This window comes from Moschus berezovskii, chromosome 16 (assembly GCF_049115385.1).
Source record: "Moschus berezovskii isolate FMDL1 chromosome 16, NW_MosBer_1.0, whole genome shotgun sequence".
NCBI classification, from domain to species: domain Eukaryota; kingdom Metazoa; phylum Chordata; class Mammalia; order Artiodactyla; family Moschidae; genus Moschus; species Moschus berezovskii.
Window position 1 is genome coordinate 45440245 of NC_142475.1, and position 24929 is coordinate 45465173.

At 45.8% G+C, this 24929-nt stretch overlaps 1 protein-coding gene across 1 annotated transcript in view; it reads left to right on the forward strand.

Moving 5' to 3' along the window:
• Positions 1–7596: 7596 nt before the first annotated feature.
• SBSPON (somatomedin B and thrombospondin type 1 domain containing) overlaps positions 7597–24929 on the forward strand; it is a 33936-nt gene continuing 16603 nt past the window's right edge. Inside the window, exons 1-2 of the mRNA XM_055432475.2 lie at positions 7597–8134; positions 20432–20626. Coding sequence (XP_055288450.2) covers positions 7597–8134; positions 20432–20626 — 733 coding nt within the window. The remainder of the gene's footprint in view (positions 8135–20431; positions 20627–24929) is intronic.

Here is a 24929-nt window from a genome sequence, read left to right on the forward strand (position 1 = left end):
GTGAAACTAAATCATCTACAGGCCAAACAAGCATCCCAGTCCTGAGCCTCTGATTGCACAATCCCATGACTGGTCCATAGGTTGAGGATGAAATTAACCTCAGAACTCATCACTAGTACTCCAGGTGAGGTTAAGCCACCCAAAATGAATTGCTGTCGCATAAGAGAGGGAAGAGGTACTCCTTCTGGAAGGGAAAACCTGGGGGCTGTTAAAAAAGAAGTGAAGAATGAATATTTTATAGGCAACCAGTGAATTTACCACCTTTACAGCCACTCTACATTTATTTAGTTGATAAGGTCAAAGATACAAAATTGGCAGCATAAACCTTGATGATGGTAACCTTGACTGCTTTCTATAAGGTGGTAGGGGAGGAACTGCTCAAGGTCCATGAAGCACACCAATCTTTAGCAAGCATCTTTGGATTCTTGCCTGCACTTTAGGCATTATTGAACAAATAGGTATCAGCCGATTCAGTCATACCTCCCAGGTATGTGAGGTTTTCCTGGGGACTAAGTCTGCACTTTGCAGACAGACAGAAAGGAAATAATAGTGACCCAATTCAATCTCCCCTTGCCTGCCCAGCTCCCCTGTCAGTCATCTCAGACACTCCCATCACCTCTTTTTAGAATAGTCCTCATCACAACATGCTGTGATGAACTGTTATAAGTCTACTCTTTCCATGAGATCTCAGTCTCCTTAGGGAAGGGCCAGCTTTTGCCTATCTCTGTCCATCAGTCCGGAGTAACATCACACCCACAGGAAGGGAATGACTGCACAGCTAGAATGACTACAGTGCCAGCCATGAAGGAAGGCTCGACTTGAGCCCTGGAGTGCTGGGGAGGTCACTTAGCTCCTCTGAGCCTGCTGTGCTGTGTGTGTGCTCAGCGTGTCTAACTCTTTGGAACTCCATGGACTGTAGCCCTCCAGTCCATGGAATTTCCAGGCAAGAACACTGTAGTGGGTTGCCATTTTCTACTCCAGGGGATCTTCCCGACCCAGGGATCAATCCCGTGTCTCCTGTCTCTCCTGCATTGTCAGGCAGATTCTTTTCTACTGCTCCACCTAGGAAGCCTCCCCTCTGAGTCTCTTCTCCAACAAAATGAGAAAATTACCAATACCTGCTCCATAGGGTTTCCTGCTAAGCACATTATAAAATGTAAAGTGATGAAAGTGCTGTTTTTTTAGATTTTTCATTAATTCTCAGATGCATATTTTCACATTTTACCAACTCTGAAACTGAGATCCATTCTTGCTGTGTACTGAATGCATATGTTTCCCCTGTATTCATATGTTGAAATCTATGGATTTCCCTGGTGGTCCAGTGGCTAAGACTCTGTGCTCCCAGTGCATGAGGCCTGGGTTCCATCCTTGGTCAGGGAACATAACTAAAAGTTCACATGCTGCAACTAAAAATCCTGCATGCCACAGAAAAAATCGAAGACCCAAGTGCCACAACTAAGACTTGGGGTAGTCAAACAAATAAACAAATAAAAATTAAAGTATTTTTAAAAAAGAAATCTAATGCCCAAAGCAATGGTATTAGGAAACAGGGCCTTTGGGAGGTTATAGGTCCTTGGGAGGGAAATGAGTGCCCTCATGGAAGAGACCCCAGAGATCCTAGTCCTTTGCCATGTGAGGGTACAGCTAGAAGGCACTATCTATGAACTAAAAAGCAGGCTCTCACCATACACGGAGAAGGCAATGGCAAGCCACTCCAGTACTCTTGCCTGGAGAATCCCATGGATGGAGGAGCCTGGTAGGCTGCAGTCCGTGGGGTCGCTAAGGGTTGGACACGACTGAGCGACTTCACTTTCACTTTTCACTTTCACACATTGGAGAAGGAAATGGCAACCCACTCCAGTGTTCTTGCCTGGAGAATCCCAGGGATCGGGGAGCCTGGTGGGCTTCTGTCTATGGGGTCACACAGAGTCGGACACGACTGAAGTGACTTAGCAGCAGCAGCAGCAGTACCATACACTGATCTTGGGCCCACAGACAGGTGAGGGATAAATTTTTGTGGTTTATAAGCCACCTGAAAAGAAAGTAAAAGTGAAAGTCACTCAGTTGTGTCTGACTCTTTGAACCCTATGGACTATAGAGTTCATGGAATTCTCCAGGCCAGAATACTGGAGTGGGTAGCCTTTCCCTTCTTCAGGGGATCTTCCCAACCCAAGGATCAAACCCAGGTCTCCCAGATTGCAGGTGGATTTTTTTTTACCAGCTGAGCCACAAGGGAAGTCCAAGAATACTGGAGTGGGTAGCCTGTCCCTTCTCCAGGGGATCTTCCCGACCCAGGAATCAAACCAGGGTCTCCTACATTGCAGGTGGATTCTTTACGAAGTGAGCTATCAAGGACCACAACAGTCGATGGTAAGCCACCTAGTTGACAGTATTTTGTTATGGCAGCTTGAATATACTGAGACAATATGGCAATCCACGAATAAGTACGCACCACACTTTAATCAACAGTGTTTTGTCTTGTATATTATATCTTAGTAGTATAACATAAAGTAATGGTGAATCTTGCTTCCCTGGTGGCTCAGAGGTTAAAGCGTCTGCCTCCAATGCGGGAGACCCGGGTTCGATCCCTGGGTCGGGAAGATCCCGTGGAGAAGGAAACGGTAACCCACTCCAGTATTCTTGCCTGGAGAATCCCATGGACGGAGAAGCCTGGTAGGCTACAGTCCACGGGGTCTCAAAGAGTCGGAGACGACTGAGCGACGGAACGGAACGGAACGGAATGGTGAATCTTACAATTAACTATGTCTGACTGTCAATAAAATATGGGTTTTCCTGGTGACTCAGATGGTAAGGAATCTGCCTGCAGTGCAGGAGACCAGGTTTGATCCCTGGGTCAGGAAGTTCCCCTGGAGAAGGGAATGGCACCCCACTCCAGTATTATCTGGGAAGTCCCATGTGCAGAGGAGCCTGGTGAGCTATGGTCCACGGGGTCACAAAAGTCAGAGACAACTGAACAGCTAACACTTTCACTTTCAGATATCCATGAAGTACGTTGCCTCTGACAAATGCCCCAAAACCTGCCTAAGAATCAACTATTCAATTTCATGTGTAATCTAAAACAAAAACAAAAACACACCAAACAAAGGGCTTCCTTGGTGACAGTGAGTAGGAATCCTCCTACCAATACAGGGGATGTGGGTTTGATCCCTGGTCCAGGAAGATCCAATGTGCTGCAGGGCAACTAAGCCCCTGAGTCACGATTACTGAGTCTGTGCTCTCGAACCCCAGAGCTGCAATGACTGAAGCCCTTAGGCCTGGAGCCTGTGCTCCCCAGCAAGAGAAGCTACTGCAATGAGCCCACACATCATAAGGAAGAGTAACCCCCCCACTCACTACAACTAGAGAAAGCCCATACACAACAACAAAGACCATTACAACCAAAAATAAATAATTTTAAAGGGCAAATAAATAAACATAAGTGAATAGGAACAGAGACACAGATTACAGAGAACAAACAGGTGGTTGCTAGAGGCAAGAGGGCTTTGGGGAGGATATGAAATGGTGAGGGAAATTAAAAGGTGCAAACTTTCAGTTATGAAATAAATGAGTCATGGATATGAAATGTACAATGTGGAGAATACAGTCAATACTTGTGTGATAGCATTGTAGGGTGACAGATGACAACTAGACTTACAATGGTGATGATTTTGAGATGTATAGAAATACTGAACCATTATGTTGAATACCAGGAACTAACATAGTGTTTCAGTCAATTATAATTAAAAAAAAAACAGATGAAACTATTTGCAAAGCAGAAATAGAGACACAGATTCAGAGAACAAATGTATGGACACCAGGAGGGGAAAGTGGGGTTGGGATAAACTGGGAGATTGGGATTGACATCTATACACTGCTTTGTATAAAATGGGCTTCCCTGGTGGCTCAGACGATGAAGAATCACTTGCAGTGCGGGAGACCTGGAACAGGTAACTAATGAGAGCCTACTGTACAGTATAGGGAAAAACAAATTCATAGAAAAAGAGATCAGATTTGTGGCTACTGGAGGCAGGGGATGAGGCGGGGTGGGAAATTGACAGGCAAAAGCTACAAACTTCCAGTTATAAGATAAATAAGTACTTGGGATGTAATGTACAATATGATAAAGATAATTAACACTGCTCTTCATTACATATTAAAGAGAGTAAACACCTTGAGTCCTCATCACAAGGAAAATTTGTTGTTCTATTTTGTAAATGTTGCATCTGTATGAGATGATGGGTGTTCACGAAATCTGTTGTGATGATCAGGTGATGACGTGTGTGGTCACATCGTTACGTTGTACACCTTAAACCTATCCACTGCTCTATCTTAATTGTTGTTTAGCTGCTAAGTTGTGTTCGACTCCTTTTTGACCCCATGGACTGTAGCTCATCAGACTCATCTGTCCATGGAATTTCTCAAGCAAGAATACTGGAGTGGGTTGCCATTTCTTCCTCCAGAGGATCTTCCCGACTCAGGGATTAAACCCATATCTCCTGCATTGGCAGGCAGATTTTTTTTACCACTGCACTACCAGGAAAGCCCTGTATGTCAATTATATCTCAGTAAAACTGGAAGGAAGAAAAAAAGAATCAATTCTTCTATTTATCAACCTCAAGAGATTGCCTCCATAGCTCTCATAGCATCCTGGATGCCTTTTATGACTCCCTGTCCACCCATCTGACATATATCCAAACCTTTCTGGAAATTATTCAGATTTTCATTTCCACATATTTAGTGCAGCGCTTAATCTTACTTGTTCCTCTGTTCCATTACCCTCTCACCATCACCACTATCCAGCTTTAAGTAATGGGAAGAACTCTTCAATATTTTGGAAATATTTAGTTCAGGTCTAGTTTTGTCACTAATTAGCTAGATGTCTAATCTCTGTCATCTGTGGCACAGGGGTGCCAAAATTTTCCTCACAGTTGTGCAAGGTTGAATGAGATCATATATGTGGACGTCCTTTAAAATGACTGCCTTCTGAAATCCACTGAACAGAAAGGCCTCCCTCCCCGTCTGTAATTTTACCAGTCTTGGGCAACTTCCAAAAACAACACTTTAGAAGAAAGTGTTTTTTAAGGTGAGTTTCGTGAATTCCTATACTCACCACACATTCACTGGGATGATTTCTGTTCTCCCAAGATCTACAGGACATGGAAAACAAAGTGACTGATTGTTGCATTCGACTGCACCCAGTTTCCAGTAAGAATGTGAACTCCACAGCTTTAAATGTCAGTGTCCCCTCGACTCTGCCTTCCCGCGAGAACTGCTTCCCTTGCAGGGGCCGGCTGGAGAATCTTATCTTGATGGTTTCAAGGACAAGATATAACTTGAAATTGTGAGTTTTCTTTCAACATCACCTACCACAGACAACCTCCTTTTTATGTTTGGTAATAGGAAGTAATCATTTACATCCAGCTCTATGGACAGAGGAGCCTGGTGGGCTGTCATCCCTGGGGTCGCAAAGAGTTGGATGAATGCATGCACCCACAGTACTCGACTGACTAGTGGTTGGTTGAATCTGTGGATGCAGAATCCATGGATACTGGGGTGGGGCGACTGTACTATCCCATTGTATTTAAGACACTCAAACACCTGTGTATTTTGATGTCTGCGGGAGAGAAGCGGGGGCGGTGTCAGTCATGGAACCAATTCCCTCACCACTGGCAGACAGAGGGATGGCTATATTTGCAGTTTCTTCTTTTTAACTTTGTGCTTCCCCCTACTTTGTGTGCTAGTTTCTCAGTCGTGTCCAACTCTTTGCGACCCCACTAACTGTAGCCTGCCAGGCTTCTGTCTATGGATTTCTCCAGACAAGAATACTAGAGTATCGGATTGCCATTCCTCTTCTGAAGAGGATCTTCCTGACCCAGGGATGGAACCCTGGTCTCCTGCATCGCAGGCAGATTTTTTACTGTGTAAAGAAGTCCTTCCCCCTACTTTGCACACAGTTAAAATGGAAGTTTGTCTCTTACTTGGTTGGTTTTAGGCTTTAAAAGACATAGTGGGAGTGGCCTGGGCATTAGGACACGATATAATTGATACTTAATGACCACTTTGTTCTCAATTTACCCACATCACCTCATTTCTATAGACAACACACAGCGATCTTAAAAGTTAGTATTCTTTATTTGAGATGAGAACACTGGAGGCTAACTGTCCAAGATCATAGTCAGAACTGGACCCAACCTTTCTGAACACAGACTCCCAACTTCCTGTTTTTGATTTTAGATTTTGGGTTTTGTCTGGGTATAAGGAGAAAGGGATGATAAAAAGTATTTGAGGAAGCATTGGGCATTGTATTCTTAATTCTCTTAAACCGGAGGTCATCTTCTTCTACTTTCTGTATCTGAAAATGAATTTGTCAGTGGAGCATTTATGTTTTCCTGGAACAAGTCCAGATTCTTAAGACATTACAGAACAAGTCTCTAGCTAAAGGCATTCCATAAAGCAGACAGCCTTAGGGAAGATGTGGAGATAAATTACATGAATGAGTTAGTATGAAGATGCTAATAAAATGTACACACACAGGTAAAAGCAAAGGGTATAATTTGCTGCCAAAGTTATTTAATATCAACTACCAAGAACTAAAATATTAAAAAGTAAATCTTTTTAAATTAAATTGCAAAAAGAGAGACTTACCTAAAGAGGAAAACAAGATTATTTCCAAGCCTGAGATTTATTAGTATAAATAACCACAGAGAAAAGATTTCTTTTTTATTTTAGAGTGTGTTTTCTTTGGACAGGGGGGAAAAATTGCTTTGTACCCTTGTCAAACTTCATCTGTGATTTCAGTTTATAAGATACAATTCTTATAAAAGATTCAATCTTTTTCATGTCACAGCTTTTTTGCTTAATTTTTTATGTGTGATTATTGTATTGTTTATTTTCACAGCCAAGTTTTTTTTTTTTCCTTTTGTTACCTTTCTAGTCTCTGAAGAGTAATGGGAATTCTTTGAGAAGTCTTCATATGAGAAAGGAAAAAAATTATTCTGAAATTAATTAGATTTCTCAGATACAACTTTATGGTCTCAGTTTCTTACAAAAACCATGAATAGTTTAAATGTTTGAAAACATAAAAGAAAATGAAACTTCCAGAACTTTTTGGTTAACAAAAGGAATACAGAAAATATATTTGGAGAAAAAGGTGGAAGAAAATGTCTATGCGAAGTCAGGCTGGTGCTTGATTAAAGCGGAAATTAATTCTACGATACCATTAATCTGAATTTCTTTGGGGAAATCTGCTTTAACAGAAAGCCAGGCACCGTTGGTAGTCTATGTATCACTAATTGATTCTTCGGTGAAACAAAGTGCCATTTTCCTGGGGCAGGAAAAACCCATTAGAAAATGCTGCAGAAAGAAAGGACGTTTCTTCTGTCTTATCTCTCGATTCAGTGGCCTGGGGAGGTTGTGGAGGGGAACTGGGTGTCCTGGGAAAAGCACATCGTGGCTTTCTGGGCTAAGTCTGGGCGAGCCGTGCGACTGAGCCCGGCTCGTGCCCATAGAGTGCTATCCGGCTCCTGGCTTCGGAGTCAAGCTGCCCACTGGCTAACCTGTCCCCAGACGTCAGGAAGCAGAGTCTGGAGCCAGGAGATGCGGCCGCCCTGGCGGGGCGGCTGGCGGGCCCGGTCGCTCCCTGAGATCCCAGAGCACCTGCTTTTCCGCTGCCTCCGGGCCGTCCGCGCGGGCTGGGCCGTGGGCGCCGCGGGCAGGGGGCCGGTGTCGCGCGCGTCGGTCGCGGGCGCCCCGGGCGGAGGCGCCCTCCCCGCCGGTCCCCGCCCGGCTCCCGACGGGCGCGCCGCCAGGGCCGGGGAGGGGCGGGGGCCGGCGCGGGGCAGGGCCGGGCCGGGCTGCTCCGGGGCCGGCGCTCTCCGAGGAGCCCCGGCACTTGCCCCGAAGGTGTGCGGAGCGCGCGCCATGGGGCCGCTGTGGATGGCGCTGTGCGTGTTGGCGCGGCTGTGGCCTGGGGCCCTGGCCGGCTGCGCCGACGCCGGCCGCTGCTGCCCCGGCCGGGACCCCTCCTGCTTCGCCAGCGGCTGGAGGCAGGACCGGGTCTACGGGACGTGCTTCTGCGACCAAGCCTGCCGCCTCACCGGGGACTGCTGCTTCGACTATGCCAGGGCGTGCCCAGGTGGGTGGCGGGCCCGAGGGTGGGCAGCTGGCAGTTCGCCCGCAGCAGAGGGGCTTAGGTCCCACACCCGGGACCGCTATCCTGGAGCCAGGTTTTCCCGGGCTTGTCTATTCCACCCTAGACCCCCCGCCCCGCCTCGCCCCGAGCATTCTGGTCCACCCAACTCTCTTCAGGCTAGGGTCCTCCAGCCCCTAGCATCCAGGTCCACCCAGCTCTCTTTGTCCTAGGTTTCTCAGCCCCCTCTCTCTAGGTGCTCCCCAGACTCGCCATCCTAGGGTCCCCCTGCCCCCTCCATCCAGGGATCTCCAGTCTTCTGGACATACAGTTCCAAAGCACCCCTTCCCACCAGGGCCTGGCCATAGGGACAAGAGCCTGTGTTCTGGAAGGGTACAGGCCATCTCTGCCTACTGAGGCCCTCCACTTGGGAGCTCCAGGCCTGGTCCTGCCACCTCCTGCCTGGAGACATGATGCTGACAGTTGCCAGGGGAACGCCCCAGGCCAGGTTCCACAGGGGTGCTTTCTGTTAACCCTTAGCTTTCAATCAAGAGGGGATGAGGGGAGGAATGTGGCACCAAGGCCTGGCTCTGGGAGGGTGCTTTCTTCTGGAGAAGGAGTCCCTGGAGGACCACAGTTGTCCTCACCTGCACTCTGGCCTGTTGCACAGCCCCTTCCTCCTACGAGTTGTTCCATATATTCTTTAAATTCAGTTGTATCCATATAACATGATTAAGGGTTTTATCTCAGGGTTCCTAGTATGTTTCATTCTTGCTGGTTTTCCTTTAGAGGTTCAGTCCTTTTGATCTTTATAAACCACACACAGTATAGGCTCCTGATATAGATGGAATAAATGCCAACTTAATTAAAAGGTTAAGGAAGATGTGGTGAGAATAATCCTGAAGAACAAGGCATACTTGAGAAGAAGCTCCTGGAAAAGGAACCTGCAGGGCTGTTATTCCCCAGGTACTTGGATGCCTGGTAGAGAGTAGCACTCTTTCTGCCTCTTTTTAGGCAGGGAGAGGCCACGGGCTCATGGCAGGATGGTCACCCAGGCCTGCTGCTGAAAGAACACAGTTGAAAAAACATGAAGATTTTTTTTTATCTTGACTGAAAGCTAATGATACATCTGAGAATATATATATATATATTTTTTGGATAAACTGCTTTCCTGCTTCTGCACCAAAGCCAGGGCACTTTACTACCCAAGTAAGGTGAAGAGTCAATTACTTAGGAAATGTGGTAGCCTCTGGCCAGGTGCCCCTGCTCCTCACAGCATCCCTCCCAAACTCCTGTTTGTCTCGGTTCCCTGGATCACTCGAGCGAAGCCTTCCCACTATGGCAGTCTCTCTTTCCAAATCTTTTTTCTCTCTTGAGCATTCTACCTACATTTTAAAGGGCAATACAGAATTCCTACAGTTCAGATAATGGGACCCAGTCTGTGGTAAGCACAGTGACACAAAAACCATGAAGACACAGTTTCTGCCCTCCTGAAAGTTCAGAGTCCAGCAGGCAAACACACATACAAAACCATCTGCAACAAGCTCAGTGCCAAAATAATGGATCAGGGGGCCAGAGAGGAAAAGCTCAGAAGACCGGAGGAATTCAAGGAAGGCTTCTCAGAGGAAGTAATGGGCAAGCCTACTCACAGAGAATGAACGAGAAGCCTCTAGAAGGGGAATGGGGGTTCTAGAAGGAAAGCATCCATGGCTGTTCAGTGTTACCTGTGGGCAGCAGCCTTTTGTGCCAGTGCTAGGCCAGGCCCTGACAGTCACCTGGTGAACAGGACAGACAGTGAACACAGCTAGAAAGGTGAGTGTCAGGAGGAAAACTGGCCTTTTCATGAGCCCTAACAATGCTGTGAGGAATTCCAGAATCCTCCAAGTCTCTATTTGGTCAAAAATAAATCCCTCCTTTTTAGTCTAGGAAGTAGAAATACTAAAACAAAGTCCTGTCATTTCAGAGTAAAGATTTTTTGGGAAGGTGATAGCAGAAGAGCGAAGACTTTACCATCTCCCAGAGAACTCAAAAAAAAAAAAAAAAAAAAATCCTGGGCTCTTTGTGCTTAGGGAGGGCTGGGGTGGCAGACAAAGAAACCCAAACCAGAAAAGGGAATGGGGCCTGATAGGATTTTTAAAGGAGTATTTTCAGGAACCTTAAATGCCCTTCCCAAGGGAGTTAGCAGAGGCTCTCCCAGGCCTAAGGCAGAAACAGACTTGGGATGGAAAAGGCTCCTCCGTGATAGATTCTCTGCATCTGGAGTTTTGGGGACAAGGCAGCAAGAAAACAGACAACTGGGACTTCCCTGGTGGTCCAATGGCTAAGCATCCTCCCGCCCAGTGCTGGGGGCCTGGGTTCCATTCCTAGTTTGGGAACTAGATCTCGGAGAATGCTGCAACTACAACCTGGTACAGCCAAATAAATAAATAAAACTATTTTTTTTTAAAAAAAGAAGAAAGAAAATAGAGACAGTTGGAAGGCAGCCACTCTGTGAGCCTGAGCCTTCTCAGGCCTCAGAGCTGAGGGACAGCGAGGGGCAGGACGGAGCTGAGATGCTCGGTTCGCTCAGCCCTGGACCAGCATCAGAACCATGCTGTGTGTTTGGGGGAAAGGTGAGGTGGGCTTGTATTGGTGTTTCTCAGCTGTAGGAGCTGCGGCTTTCAGAGGGCTCTCCCATCACCAAGTTAACACTAGTGGCGAACAGAATGAGGTCAGAACCCATGACTGCCTGCTTTCAAGCTGCCATCAGCCCCATCTGTCTGTGCCAACTCATCGCTATGATTTACTCCTGGATAAATCAAGGTGCAGCAGCTCAGAGCTCTCAGTGACTTGGTGTACATAGAACTGCTCTGCCTCTGAGAATCTTGTTTACTTCTTATCTAAGGATATATTACCTGCCGATGCTGCTGGAAGCAGTTTTGACTGAAATGACATTACATGTGAATGAAAAAGGTAACTGTGTCAATGGAACTTACCTCTAGCCCTTCTGATTTTTTCATCTTGATAAGTGCATTATTATTATTATTATTTTGATTTGGCTAAGAGATGAAGTACTGGAAATTTTTTTCTAAATAGAAAGTTATTTTTTTACTCAGTAAAAATAAGTTGACTCTAAAGACTGACTAAACTTTCAGGACTTTCCTGGCAGCACAGAGGTTAAGCCTCTATCCTACCAATGCAGGAGGTGCAGGTTTGATCCCTGGGCAGGAAACTAAGATCTCACATGCCCCACAGCACAGCCAAGAAAAACACACACACACACACAAACCCAGAATGACTAAGCTTTCCAACAAAAAATAAGTTCTGAAACTAATCATCTCAGAAAATCTCATTAGGGTGATGGCATGGGTTTCAACACCAATAATGTATGTCCGTAACCACTCCACATCCCCAAATGATAGAAAATTCACCATTGGCTGAGCCTGATCAGATATGAGAAAAGGCCGAGGAGGGGGCAGATCCAAGTTACCCTGCCCTGAAAGAACTTCCTGGAAGATTTGCTTATCAGGCTTCTAATGCCCAGGCTCCAGCTCATCAGCTGTGTTCACAGAGTCTGCCTTTTAAGACCATAGAAGCAATAAGTTGCACTAGATCTTGGATGAGCAACTTCAGAAAGAGTAATCATAAACTCAAGTGAAGCAGGACAAAAAAATGAGTAGCCTATATAGGCCAGTCTCTTCTGCCAGATTGATGGGAATCTAGGAAACCAACTAGGGCTTCCCAGGTGGTGCTAGTGGTAAAGAACCTGCCTGCCAATGTAAGGAGATGTAAGAGACCACGTTGGATCCCTGGGTCTGGAAGATCCCCCTGGAGGAGGAAATGGCAGCCCACTCCAGTATACTGGCCTGGAGAATCCCATGGACAGAGGAACCTAGCAGGTTACAGTCTGTGGGTTCCAGAGAGTCAGACACAACTAAAACGGCTTAGCACGCAGCACTAGGAAATCAAGTAGCCAAAATCTGCTGACATCTTAACTGGAGGGAGCAGGGGCACCATGCTGGAAAATACATGCTCCCAAACTCACCCCCCAAAAAGGATGGCACAGTCCACGATGATTTAGAAAGTCAAGACTTCACTGGAGCCGTCATGGCCTGAGAGACAGTGTGTGGCTTCCCCTGCCTTTGTCCCTGCGGAAATAACGAGCAGGGACCGGCGCCAGAATTTGACATGATTTGGCTGCAGCCCTGGGTGTGCAGTCCAGGAGGGGAAAGTCATCCGTGCTTACCCAGCACTTACTCTGTGCCAGGCCCTCCTCTCTAAGGAGCCTCACAGCTCTCAATTTACTTAGGTCTCACAACCCACCAAGGGATTCTCCTTTTTGACCTCGTTCTATGAATGAGCTAAACAAGCACAGAAAGGTCAAGCAGTTTGTCCAAAGTCACATAGCTAAAAAGTGATGAAGTGAGATTTGAACCCAGGGGCTCTGGATCCAGAGCCCACAGGTTTAAACATTAGGTTTTCACTGCCTCAGGGAAATGAGGCTTTATGAGAAGCTGTGGACTTCGAGAGCAGGCATCATATAAATACTGGTAGAGTCTTTTTTTCTCCATCAACTCTGTGCCTTTCAAGGGCAAGAAAATGTGTCCTGCTCCTCTTTGCAATCCCCTAAGAGTTATTGCAGGGCTTCCCAGGTGGCACTAGAGGTAAAGAACTTGCCTGCCAATGCAGGAGACATAAGAGACAGCCGGTTCAATCCCTGGGTTGGGAAGATCCCCTAGAGGAGAGCATGGCAACCCACTCCAGTATTCTTGCCTGGAGAATCCCCTGGACAGAGGAGCCTCGCAGGTTACACTCCATAGAATCACAAAGAGTCAGACACGACTGAATCAACTGAACATGCACACACTCAAGAGCTATTGCAGTGTTGCTAACAAACAATTGTCCAAAAAAAATGAGACCACTCAGTGCCTCTGAGGCATATCCACATGTCCTTTTAAAAAATGATATTTTCCTTCCTTATCACAAAATATATGTTTGTTGCAGAAATTGTGGGAATGCACAAAAGAAGAAAAGAACTCACCTTAGAAACTTAACTACCTAGAAAAGTATCATTATCTTTATTATGTTTATCCCCTTCCCCCACCCCCAGGTTTGCATGGTGTCTACAATCCTGTTTTTCTAAGGTGACGGTTCATTTCACTGTCTTGCTAGCATTTCATAGACTTGTCCAGTTAATATCTCAAAAGAGAGAAAAAAAAAAAACCTATCAGGGACCAATAACATGGTTTCTGCAAGAGGAAACAAAATACTTGATCATTTTATTTATGCTTTTTGAGGGGCTCCATAGGCACTTGGGCAATTTTTATGGTCCTGTTTGACTTTCAGAGAAGTTGTGATAAGTTTCCTGGGAAAGGGGCACATAAGCATAAGGAGAGAGAAAAAGGCAGATGACATAAATTTAAAATTGTGTCACCCAGGGGCTTCCCTGGCAGTCAGTGGTTAAGACTTCATCTTCCAATGCAGGGGGTGTGGGTTCGGTCCCTGCTCAGGGAGCTAAGATTCCCACATACTTTGCAGCCAAAAAATTGAAACATAAAACGGAAGTACTATTGTAACAAATTCAATAAAAACTTTAAAAGTGGTCCACATAAAAGAAAAAGATCTTTAAAAAAATAAATAAAATTGTGTCACCCTGAGGAGTGTGTGTGTGTGTGTGTGTGTGTAAGGGACTGTTTTATTTTTCCTTCATAGACCTTTTTTTTCAGTTTTTGGCTGTGCTGTGCAGCTCGTGGGATTTTAGTTCTCCATCCAGGGATCAAACCCAGACCCTCAGCAGTGAGAGTATGGAGTCCTAACCACAAGCACCAGGGAAAGAAAAAGATCTTTAAAAAAATAAATAAAATTGTGTCACCCTGAGGAGTGTGTGTGTGTGTGTGTGTAAGGGACTGTTTTATTTTTCCTTCATAGACCTTTTTTTTCAGTTTTTGGCTGTGCTGTGCAGCTCGTGGGATTTTAGTTCTCCATCCAGGGATCAAACCCAGATTCTTAGCAGTGAGAGTATGGAGTCCTAACCACAACCACCAGGGAATTCCCTTCCGTAGACTGTCAAGAAACAGAAGCCAAGCGTCAATGCTGCTCCTGTGCATAAAGTGCAAAAAAGAATATTTCCTTAGAAATGGTTAGGGCTAAGAACTGATTGGAACTTAACAAAGTGAGGGAGAAAGTGCTTGATCGTGGGTGGCCTTCACCTTTTAGGTGGCAAAGAGCCAGACAGGCAGGGCCGGATTGCAGAGAGGAAAGTTTGAGTGTCTGATTAACCAAGGAGAGGCTACAGGAAGATAACCAGGCCTTACATTAAGAAGAAATAATCCAGACTGTATTCATGAAATGAAGGCGCTTGCCTTTCAGCTCAGTTTGCTGCTGCTGCTGCTCCTGCTGCGGTGTGTGTGTATTTGGCATCGTCAAAGAAAAGCATTAGAAAAAATATTTTAGATTACCCTTTAATAGCTATAGGACTTCCCTGGTGGCTCGGATGGTAAAGAATCTGTCTGCAGAGCAGCAGACCTGGGTTCAGTCCCTGGGTGGGGAAGATCCCCTGCAGAAGGGAATGGCAACCCAATCCAGTATTCTTGCCTGGAGAATCCTATGGACAGAGGAGCCTGGCAGGACACAATCCATGGGGTCACAAAGAGTCCGACACAGCTGAGTGACTAACACTTGATACTTACAGTTGAAAATGGTGTGTGTAATTCTGGTTTCCACCTTTCTGGACTGGGAATGGGCCTGGAGAAAGTTGAGTGGGAAATCTGAGAGGGAAAGCGTCTATAGAAAGATGCGTCCAAACGCTGCAGGGCAGGGGTCTACTGGAACATTAAGTCCATGAGTGGCTCAGATGAGATACACACAGGGGTTTTCCCACCATATTCTGAAATTCTTGAGTGAGGGAAATCAGGCTCAAATAAAAGGAAACACCACTTCACTCCATAGATATTAATGCTGAAAGAGCTTGTTACTTTCAAGATGTGGTAATGCCAGGAGATATAAATGGATTAAGAAGGACTTGAGGGACTGTGGCTGCTGGGAGAAACTGGACTCTACTTAACCTTAAGGAGCAGAGAAGCAGTGCTCCTTCCAGGGGGCACTTTTTGGGGCCACCGTTGCCAGGAGACCCCAGGCAACTCTGGCCCAGGTTAGGAATTTCTTCTGTGTTTGGCTCTGGGAGTTTCTGACTTTGTTCTTCTATCAGCTTTCCTTCACACCCTGGAGCCTCTGTCAGTCCTTTGGCTTCTTGTTGGGTTGGGCAAAAAGTTCATTACAGAAAAACCCAAATGAACTTTTAACCCAACACAATACTTATGATGTGGGTAGGCCAGAGTCTGTTTCAATGTAGAATTTAATTTAGGGAGGAGGAGGACCTGGTCTAATGCCATTTCATTCATCCATCCAACAATTTATGGAGCACCTGCCATCTGCCAAGTGCTAGGGATGAAATACAAAATTAACAATAAACAAAATAAATACATATGTATTCTGAATTATCGGCTTCCCTGGTGGCTTAGAAGGTAAAGAGTCTGCCTGTAATGCGGGAGACCCAGGTTCAATCCCTAGGTCAGGAAGATCCCCTGGAGAAGAGAATGGCAACCCACTCTACTACAGTATTCTTGCCTGGAAAAATCCCATGGGCTGAGGAGCCTGGCAAGCTACAGTCTATGGGGTTGCAAAGAGTCAGACACAGCGGAGCGACTTCATTTGGTTGGTATTCTGAATTATGGAGATTGCTAGAAGGCAGGAAACACTGAGCTCTGAGAGGAAATAATTTTGTGGGGTGTGTGTATGTGTGTGTGTGATAAGCCGGTCAGGGAAGGTCTCCCTGGAAAGGAAATAGTTCAGCTGGGACCTCAAAGATGAGCCGAACCCAGCCATGCCCAGTGTGGGAGGAACATTCCAGCAGAGGGAACGCACAGCCAAAGGTCCTGAAAAAGCACGAGTGGGTGTGGCCAGGGGCAAAGGGGCCACTGTGGGCAGAGCTTGGAAAGAGATGGTGGGGAGTGGGGGCTGGCTCCCAGTGGGAGTGACAGGCAGGCACAGGCAGGTCACCCAGGACCTGGTGGGCCACTCAGGGAGTTTGAACTCTATTCCAAATTCAATGGCGAAACCTTGGAAGGAGTTTTCAAAGCCATTGAGAGAGAAAAAAGTAATTCTACTTGGATCCTACTTGAGTTCAGTCACTCGGTGGTGTCCAACTCTTTGCGACTCGATGGACTGTAGCCCGCCTGGCTCTTTTGTCCATGGGATTTTCCAGGCAAGAATACTGGAGTCGGTTCTCATTTCCTTCTCCAGGGAATCTTTCTGATCCAGGGATCAAACCCGCATCTCTTGAGTCTCCTGCATTGGCAGGCAGATTCTTTACCACTGAGCTACCCAGGAAGCTCAATTTTACTTTGATATGACTGGCTGTTCCCCTTAGAACATGGGGAAATATCCCCTACTCTTGTGTGAAGATTCATTACCGAATTGTTTAACTTACTTTTCTGCTCTTGGCCATTCTCCCTGTGGCTGTGGTGGGGATGTCTAATAACCAGAAGGCTCCAGAGGAAGGGACATGAGCTGGCGTATGGGGAAAGGCTTGACGGTTCCTTGCAGTCCGGATCTGTCCACTTGCCACTCCCCAGTGACCCCAGAGCCAGAGGCGTTCACCGCACTCAAAGTAGAAGCTTAGACATCTGCTTCCTACCTCTATTCTCTTCCATGTCTGATTCTGTCTCCGTTTCCCATTCCCTTATACTTCCTGGGATCACCTCCCAAATAAATTGCTCTCAGTCAGATCCATGTCTCAAGGTCCCCTTCTGGGGAAACTCAACCTGAATGTTATGTGGAGTTGAAACAAAGGAGAAGAAAAAGGCTTGCAGTGCTTCTAGGCACCCATTAAATCTAGGCTTCTTTCCTTTAAAACGGGTAGGACAGTTCCATTAAATTCGAACAAAGACCCGGGAAAGCTGCAGTGAGCTTGGAGTCAGGAGCTCTTTCTGCTGGCTAGGTGAGAGTCTGCCAGCCCCCAGTGACAGCCAGTGAAATGTGAAGGATGAGAAAGTCATATGAAGAAAGACTGTTTTGTTATGCTGTATACAGATGTGAGTTAGGTGAGCTTTAGTGGGAAGGGAACAAGAACACTAATGGAAGAGTTCAAAAGGAAGCCTGTGTCAAGCAGCTGAGATATATGACTTGTGGTAATAAATCTGTCAGAAGTTTCTGTTCTCCCAACCTCTGTGACCAGAGATTGCTTGTGATCTGTGACAAATTGCAATCCAAAGAATCAAAAGTTCATGTTAATCAAGATGAGAATCTCTTGTGCAGAACAGGAATAAATACTTCAGACTCATCTTCCAACTCAAAATATTTTGTGGAACACCTGTCTACTGGTGAAACTCTACATGAACTTTTTTCACTTTGTCTGACAATGAAGACCCCAAGATGTTCTTGTTTGGGGTCCAGAACTTTCTGATTCTCTTTATGAGGCTGTTAAAATCCTAAATTGGGCTTCTCAGGTAGCGCTAGTGGTAAAGAACCCTGACTGCCAATGCAAGAGACTTAAGAAATGTGGGTCCAATGCCTGGGTTGGGAACATGCCCTGGAGGAGGCATGGCAACCCACTCCAGTATTCCTGCCTGGAGAATCCCATGGACAGAGGATCCTGGCAGTAGGGTGACAAAGAGTTGGACATGATGGAAGCCACTTAGCACATACATACAAAGTCATAGATTAGGAAGAAAGGGCATAGCATTTTGCCAAGGACAAATATTAACCAGTTGATTCAATGACTCTGTGATTTGAGGACTTTACCTACGATTCAAACCAAATAAAATAAATAAAGATTTATGAGACAAGACATAAATGTTGAAGAAGTACTGGGAGACTAAATTCATCCTCCTGTGTCAACTGTTACCCTATGGATAACATATTGCTGTCCTGGTTCAGTCACACAGTAGTGTCCAACTCTGCGACCCCGTGGAGTGCAGCACACCAGGCTTCCCTGTCTTTCGCCATCTCCCGGACCTCTGCTCAAACTCATGTCCATTGAGTCGGTGATGGATAGGGTACAACCAAGGCCATATAACTAAATTTTGGGTTAAAGCCATGGCAAAATTGTATTTTATAGTGCCTCCAAATGTTTAATCTTTGAAACAAATGTATATTTTTAAAGGTGTATTATTAAGTGTAGTTCAAGCATACTGCTGCTGCTGCTAAGTTGCTTCAGTCGTGTCCGACTCTGTGCGACCCCACAGACGGCAGCCCACCAGGCTCCCCCCGTCCCTGGGATTCTCCTGGCAAGAATACTGGAGTGGGTTGACATTTCCTTCAAGCATAGGACTAACTAAACTCAGGGATGAAGAGATTTGGGGAAGAAAAAGAGTTATTAAAGGAATTAAGGACAGGAGGTGTCCTTCTCAACCAGTTCCTAACCTGAAATCTCCTTAAATGCCTTCTGGTTCGATGGGCCAGTTGAATCAAAGGGCTGTGAAAATAAAAAGGGAAGGTTAACAAGAGAGATAATGAGCAGGAAGTGACCTGTTATTGATTTTCCAAAGGCTGTGTGCATGGCAGATATTGGAAATGAATTCTGGTGTGGCTCATTCTTGCTTCCTTAGGTTGTTGACATGTGATACCTATAAGGTTTTTTGTCTGTTTTGTTTTTAGGTTCACAGGATTTTATTTATTTGCCACATTGCAAGGCATATATGATCTTAGTTTCCTGACCAAGGATCAAATCTGGAACCCCTGCAGTGGAAGCACAGAGTCTTAACCACTGGACCATCAGGGAAGTCCTACCTATAAGTTTTTAGATGATTAATAAAAGCAGTTTTAGAGCAGTTTGACACTCTTAGTTACTGACCGAACTTTATGTTGTATGTGACCCTTTTCATGTCATGGGTAGTGCTACCGAATGATGTGGCTTCCAGATACCATGAACCCTAAACTAGAGTGTGCTGAGAGGCAAAATGTGTTTTCAAGTACAAATTGTGAGAAGTCTCATCAGATTTCAAAGAAGTTTGGGTGTTTTCTTGGTGAAGACTTTGAAAACTTGAGCGTATGAGGGTGATTGGAAAAAGTGGGTCACATTTTGTGGGAAAGGAATTTTGGCATCCAGTTCAGGGTACATCTTCTGTTTCTTTGTTTTTCTCTTTTCTTATATCCAGTTTCAAGTCTTCAAGTAATTCAATTTGAAAACTCAGTAGAGTCCTTTTAAAAGACTCATTAGGATTTTAAATGAAAAAGTTAAATATGCAACCACATTGATTTTTACAGTCATGGGCAGAGAATTGAGAACCAAATTCATCCCCTGACTCTGCCTCCATGCCTGACCATGGATATTCTTACCCTCTGTGGGCCCTGCTTGCTGATCTCTAAATGTCACCTCGTGTAGTGTATGAGTCCCTGAGCCATGGAAGGTGAGAATAGGGCACCAGGAGAAACCTACCGGATGGGGTCATTGGTGCGGCCCTATGCCATGTCTTAAGGAGGCACACTTCCTGATAAGAATTGGCTTGGGTAAGTGATGGGATGGTGGGGAAGTGACTGGTGGGGGAAACACCCGTTTTTTTTTTTTTTCCTGGCTGCACTGGGTCTTTGTTGCTGCATATTGGCTTTTTCTAGTCTCAGGGAGCAGGGGCTATCTCTGGTGCGGGGTCTTCTCATTCTGATGGCTTCTGTTGTTACTGAGCAGGGTTCTAGGGCCACTAGGCTTCAGTAGTTGCCAGCTAGGGCTTAGCTGCTCTGCAGTATGTGGAATTTTCCCAGACCAGGGGTGGAACCTGTGACCCCTCCATTGACAGACAGATTCTTAACCGCCAGACCACCAGGGAAGTCCCACCTTTTCTTTTTAAGAATTTATTTCCTTTATGTTTTCTACAATGAAGGTGTATTACTGTTGTTGTTTAGTCGCTACCTTGTGTCCAACTCTTGGCGACCCCATGAACTGCAGCGCGTCAGACTTCCCTCTCCTCCACCAATGAGTGTGTATTACTGTTGCCCTAAAAATATTCTGGACAGAGGAGGATAAAGTTACAATCAAAGGGAAACAAGGGCAAAGAGCTGATCTAACACCGGACTGTAAGAGGAAGTACCTTGAAGGCATCAGTCTCTTACTTGGGTGGGTCCTGGCTTAGACCCACCTTCCTGATCCGGGAACGTCCGCCCTTCTCTAAGGGATACCCATTTATCAGTTCACCATCAGGGCGGGTGGCGTCAATGTCAACGTTGTGCGTTCCTCCTGATCCACCTGAACTTGAATGTGTGTCTTGGCGGGAACGACCTGGCAGGCGCTGGCTGTGCTCAGGTGTGCGTCCCCGTCGTGCTGTTTTTCAGCTCGCCCGTGCATCGTTGGGGAGTGGAGCCCTTGGAGCGGTTGTGCCGGCCAGTGTCGGCCCACGGCGCGCGTGCGGAGGCGCGCGGTGCAGCAGGAGCCTCAGAACGGCGGCGCGCCCTGCCCGGCCCTGGAGGAGAGAGCCGGCTGCCTGGAGTACGCGACTCCGCAGGGCCAGGACTGCGGGCATGCCTTCGGTACTGCGCTTTCCTTAATTGCTGTCCCTGGGTGGTGAGCATCCAAGCCAGGCACTGCAGGGAGGGGGGTGGGCCAGGCTGCGCAGAGGAGACAGGAAGCTCAGGAAGTGTTAGATAATGCCTTTATCCATTGGCTGCATTAAAGCCCTCCCCAACACCCGACCCAGCCCTTCCCATTTATAGCTTGTAGGTGGGCCTCTCCCGCACTGCAGGCGCCAGCTGTAAGGGATGTGCACTGTGGTGTTTAGCAAACTCTGTCAAGCTGACCACAAAGGACTTAAGGTAGGATGAGGCTATTGCACACAGGATAAGATGCGTCCAGTAAGGATAACTGGATTTCACCTTTCACCGCCATCCCTGTTTAATCAGGGACACTCGCATACCTGTGAAAATAATAGAAAAATTAGAAATTCCTGTTGTTGTTTAGTTGCTCAGTCGTGTCTGACTCTTTGTGACCACATGGACTGTAGCCCCTGAGGCTGCCCTGTCCATGGGGTTCTCCAGGCAAGAATACTGGAGTGGGTTGCCATGCCCTCCTCCAGGGGATCTTCCCAAGCCAGAGGTGGAACCTGTGTCTCTTGCATTGCCCTCGGATTCTTCACCACTGAGCCACCTGGGAAGCTCAACAAATTCCTAAAGCATGATAAAATGATTCTCTTAAAAAACCTGTTTCTCCTCCCAAACCAACTGGATTGGGGCTGATGTGATGAGATTTGTGATTTGGGAAGATTGTTTTGGTTGTGGGTTGGCCCAGGAGACCCAGAGTCATATCCTTCATGAGTCGGGAGCCATAGGAAACTCACAAAGAAATAAACAAAAAGGCCAAAACCGGTGTGTTGGTAGGGGTTGAATCTGATAGAGCAAAACACTGACTTCTCAGGGTAGCAGAGATCATGTTTTTTCGTAGGAACCTAGAAAATTCCATGTCAACGTGATCCTCCCTGAGTCATTTTGCTCCTTTGTTCTTTCCACACACAAGTGTTTATTGAGAATCTCCTGGATGCCAGGCACTGGGCTGGGTGCCCGTTACAGTGGGGAGAAAAGTTGCTGTGGAACCTGCTGTCAGGTAGATCACAGTGTAGCGGGAGGGGAAGATGATAAGCAGATCATCCTAGGAAACTAGTCCCAGAAAATTACCACTGCAATTTGATCAAATGGGGTATGGAACAAGGGCTTCTCCATTGGCTCAGTGGGTAAAAATCTGCCTGCAATGCAGGAGACACAGGACATGCGGGTTCGATCCCTGGATCGGTAAGATACCCTGGAGGAGGAAAATGGCAACCCACTCCAGTATTCCTGCTTGGAGAAACCCACGGACAGAGGAGCTTGGCAGGCTACAGTCCGTGGCGTCACAAAGTCAGATGCGACTGAGTGACTAAGCATTGCAAGCATAGGATATCATGTATGGAACAAGGGAGAGGTGTAGTGAGCTGTGAGTGTGTGTTGTAAATACACAAGGAGGTCCCATGTGTGTTGTAAATAGATTCCTTGGTGGAGGAGGGGATCCATAGAGTCTAGGAGAGGAGGGACTTCCCTGAGGATATGATGAGGCTGAAAAATGCAGAACCATCCAGGTAGAGGGAACAGCGTGGTGAGCCAGACACTCATGTGTAGTGGGGTTTGAGGATCTGGGGACCAGTCTAGGAAAAACTCATGACCGCAAGAGGCAGTAACACACGGGTCATGTGAGAGAGGATGATCGAAGATTGCGATATGGCGACCACCATCCAGAGGGGGAACAGAAGAGTCTGCCAGGAGCTCGTGTATCCAGCTAATGTCAACTAAGCAGCATGGTTTGGAGTCCCTGGGTGAAAGGGCTTCAGAGGGCAGGTGTCATGGCGGCTTGGGGTCTTGCAACCATAAAGATTTACCTAATCATTGGCCAGCAGACGTTGGGTATATTTCACAGGATATGCAAAATAAGTAGGATCTAAATGGCTAAAAATCTGCTTGTTTGGCTATTTTAAAAACAATTGAATGTATAACAATTTTAGTTTAGTGCCAGTAGGGTTTTGTCTCATTTTTATTTTTGGCTGTGCTCAGGCTTTCTCTAGTTGCAGAGATTGGGGGCTACTCTCTTGTTGTGGAGCACGGGCCCTAGGGTGCAGGCTCAGTAGTTGTGGCACATAGGCTTAGTTGCTCTGTGGCATGTGGAATCTTCCCTGACTGAGGATCAAACCCATGTTCCCTGCACTGGCTGCTGCTGCTGCTGCTAAGTCGCTTCAGTCGTGTCCGACTCTGTGTGACCCCACAGACGGCAGCCCACCAGGCTCCCCCATCCATGCGATTCTCAAGGCAAGAACACTGGAGTGGGTTGCCATTTCCTTCTCCAATGCATGAAAGTGAAAAGTGAAAGTGAAGTTGCTCAGTTGTGTCCAACTCTTAGCGACTGCAGCCTACCAGGCTCCTCTGTCCATGGGATTTTCCAGGCAAGAGTACTGGAGTGGGGTGCCATTGCCTTCTCTGCCCTGCACTGGCAGCTGGATCCATTAGAAAAAACAACGGCACCGCTTAGTTACAGGGATGGGCTGCTAGAACGTATTCCTGCAGCACAGGCTGAGCCTTCAGCGTGGCACCAGGGTGCTCAGCCCCCTTCCCAGGCCTGGGTCTGTTCAAAGCGGGACGATAATGCGTATCCTTCCATCTGTTTGTATTGTCTTCAGTTTCTTCATCAGTGTCTTACAGTTTTCAGACTTTCACTTCCTTGGTTCATTTATTCTTAGGCATTAGATTCTTTTTGAGGCAGTTGTAAGTGAGATTGTTATGTTAATTCCTCTTATAGTTTGTTACTGGCCACAATGTATTTTTGTGTATTGAATTTTTGGGTTGTACTGGGTCTCCATTGCTCTGTGGGCTCTTTTTCTAGTTACCTCAAGCAGGGGCTACTCTAGTTGTGATCTGTGGGCTTCTCGCTGTGGTAGCTTCTCTCGTTGTCAAGCGTGGGCTCGTGGGCTTGTGGGCTTCAGTAGCTGCATCATGTGGGCTCAGTAGTTGTGTCTCCCAGGCTCTGGAGCACAGGCTCAACAATTGTGGCACACGGGCTTAGTTGCCCCACACTGTATGGGATGTTCTCAGATCAGGGGAACCTGTGTCTTCTGCATTGGCAGGCAGATTCTCTACCACTGAGCTACCAGGGAAGTCCTTGTTTATTGATTTTGTATCTTAAAACTTTACTGAATTCATTAGTTTGAACAGTTTTTGTTTTTTTTGGTGGAGTCTTCAAGGTTCTCTATGTATTAATAGTATCATGTCATTTGCAAATAGTTATCAGTTTTATTACTTCCTTTTCGACTTAAATTTATTTTTTTAATTTTTTCTTGACTCATTGCTGGGACTCTTACTTCCAATACTTTGTTGAATAAAAGTGGCAAGAGTGGGCATCCTTGTCTTACTTTTCTCTTAGAAAAGTTTTCAGCTTTTCGCCACTGAGTGTGTTAGCTGTGGGCTTGTCATATACAGCCTTTATATGCTGAGGTACATTCCTACTGTATCCAATTTGTTGATATCAACATCATAAATGGATTTTGAATTTTGTCAAATGTTTTTGCACATCATATGGTTTTTAATCCTTCATTTTATGAATGTCTCACATTGGTTGATTTGCAGAATCAATGAAACCATCCTTGCATCCCTGGAATAAATCCCGCTTGATTGTGGTGTATGATCCTTTTACTTTATAATTAATTTCAGTTTGTTAATATTTTGCTGAGGATTTTTGCATCTGTGTTCATCAAGGATATTGGCCTGTAATTTTCTTTTTTTGTAGTGTACTTGTCAGGTTTTGGTATCAGGGTAATGCAGGCTTCATAAAATTTGTTTGGAAAATTTTCCTCCTCTTTGATTTTTAGGAAATGTTTGAGAAGGATATTAAATATTTTTTTTTAATGTTTTGTGGAATTTGCCAGTAAAGCCATCTAGGCCTGGGCTTTTGTTTTTTGGGAGATTTTGTTTTTTATTACTGTTTCAATTTCCCTATTAGTAGTCAGCCTATTCAGATTTTCTGTTTCTTCATAATTCAGTCTTGTATGAATTTATTTGTCTAATTTGTTGATGTATAGTTATCTGTAATAGTGTCTTATGATCCTTTATATTTCTGTGGTATTAGTTGTAACTTCTTTTTCATTTCTAATTTAACCTATTGGAATCGCATCTTTCTTTCTTGGTGAGTCTAGCTAAAGTTTGTCTATTTGGTCTGTCTTTGGAAAACCAGTCCTTAGTTTCATGGGTATATTCTACTAATTTTTTAGTCTCTATTTTGTTTATTTTCACTCTGATCTTTATTATTGCAGGAAGCAGTGAAATA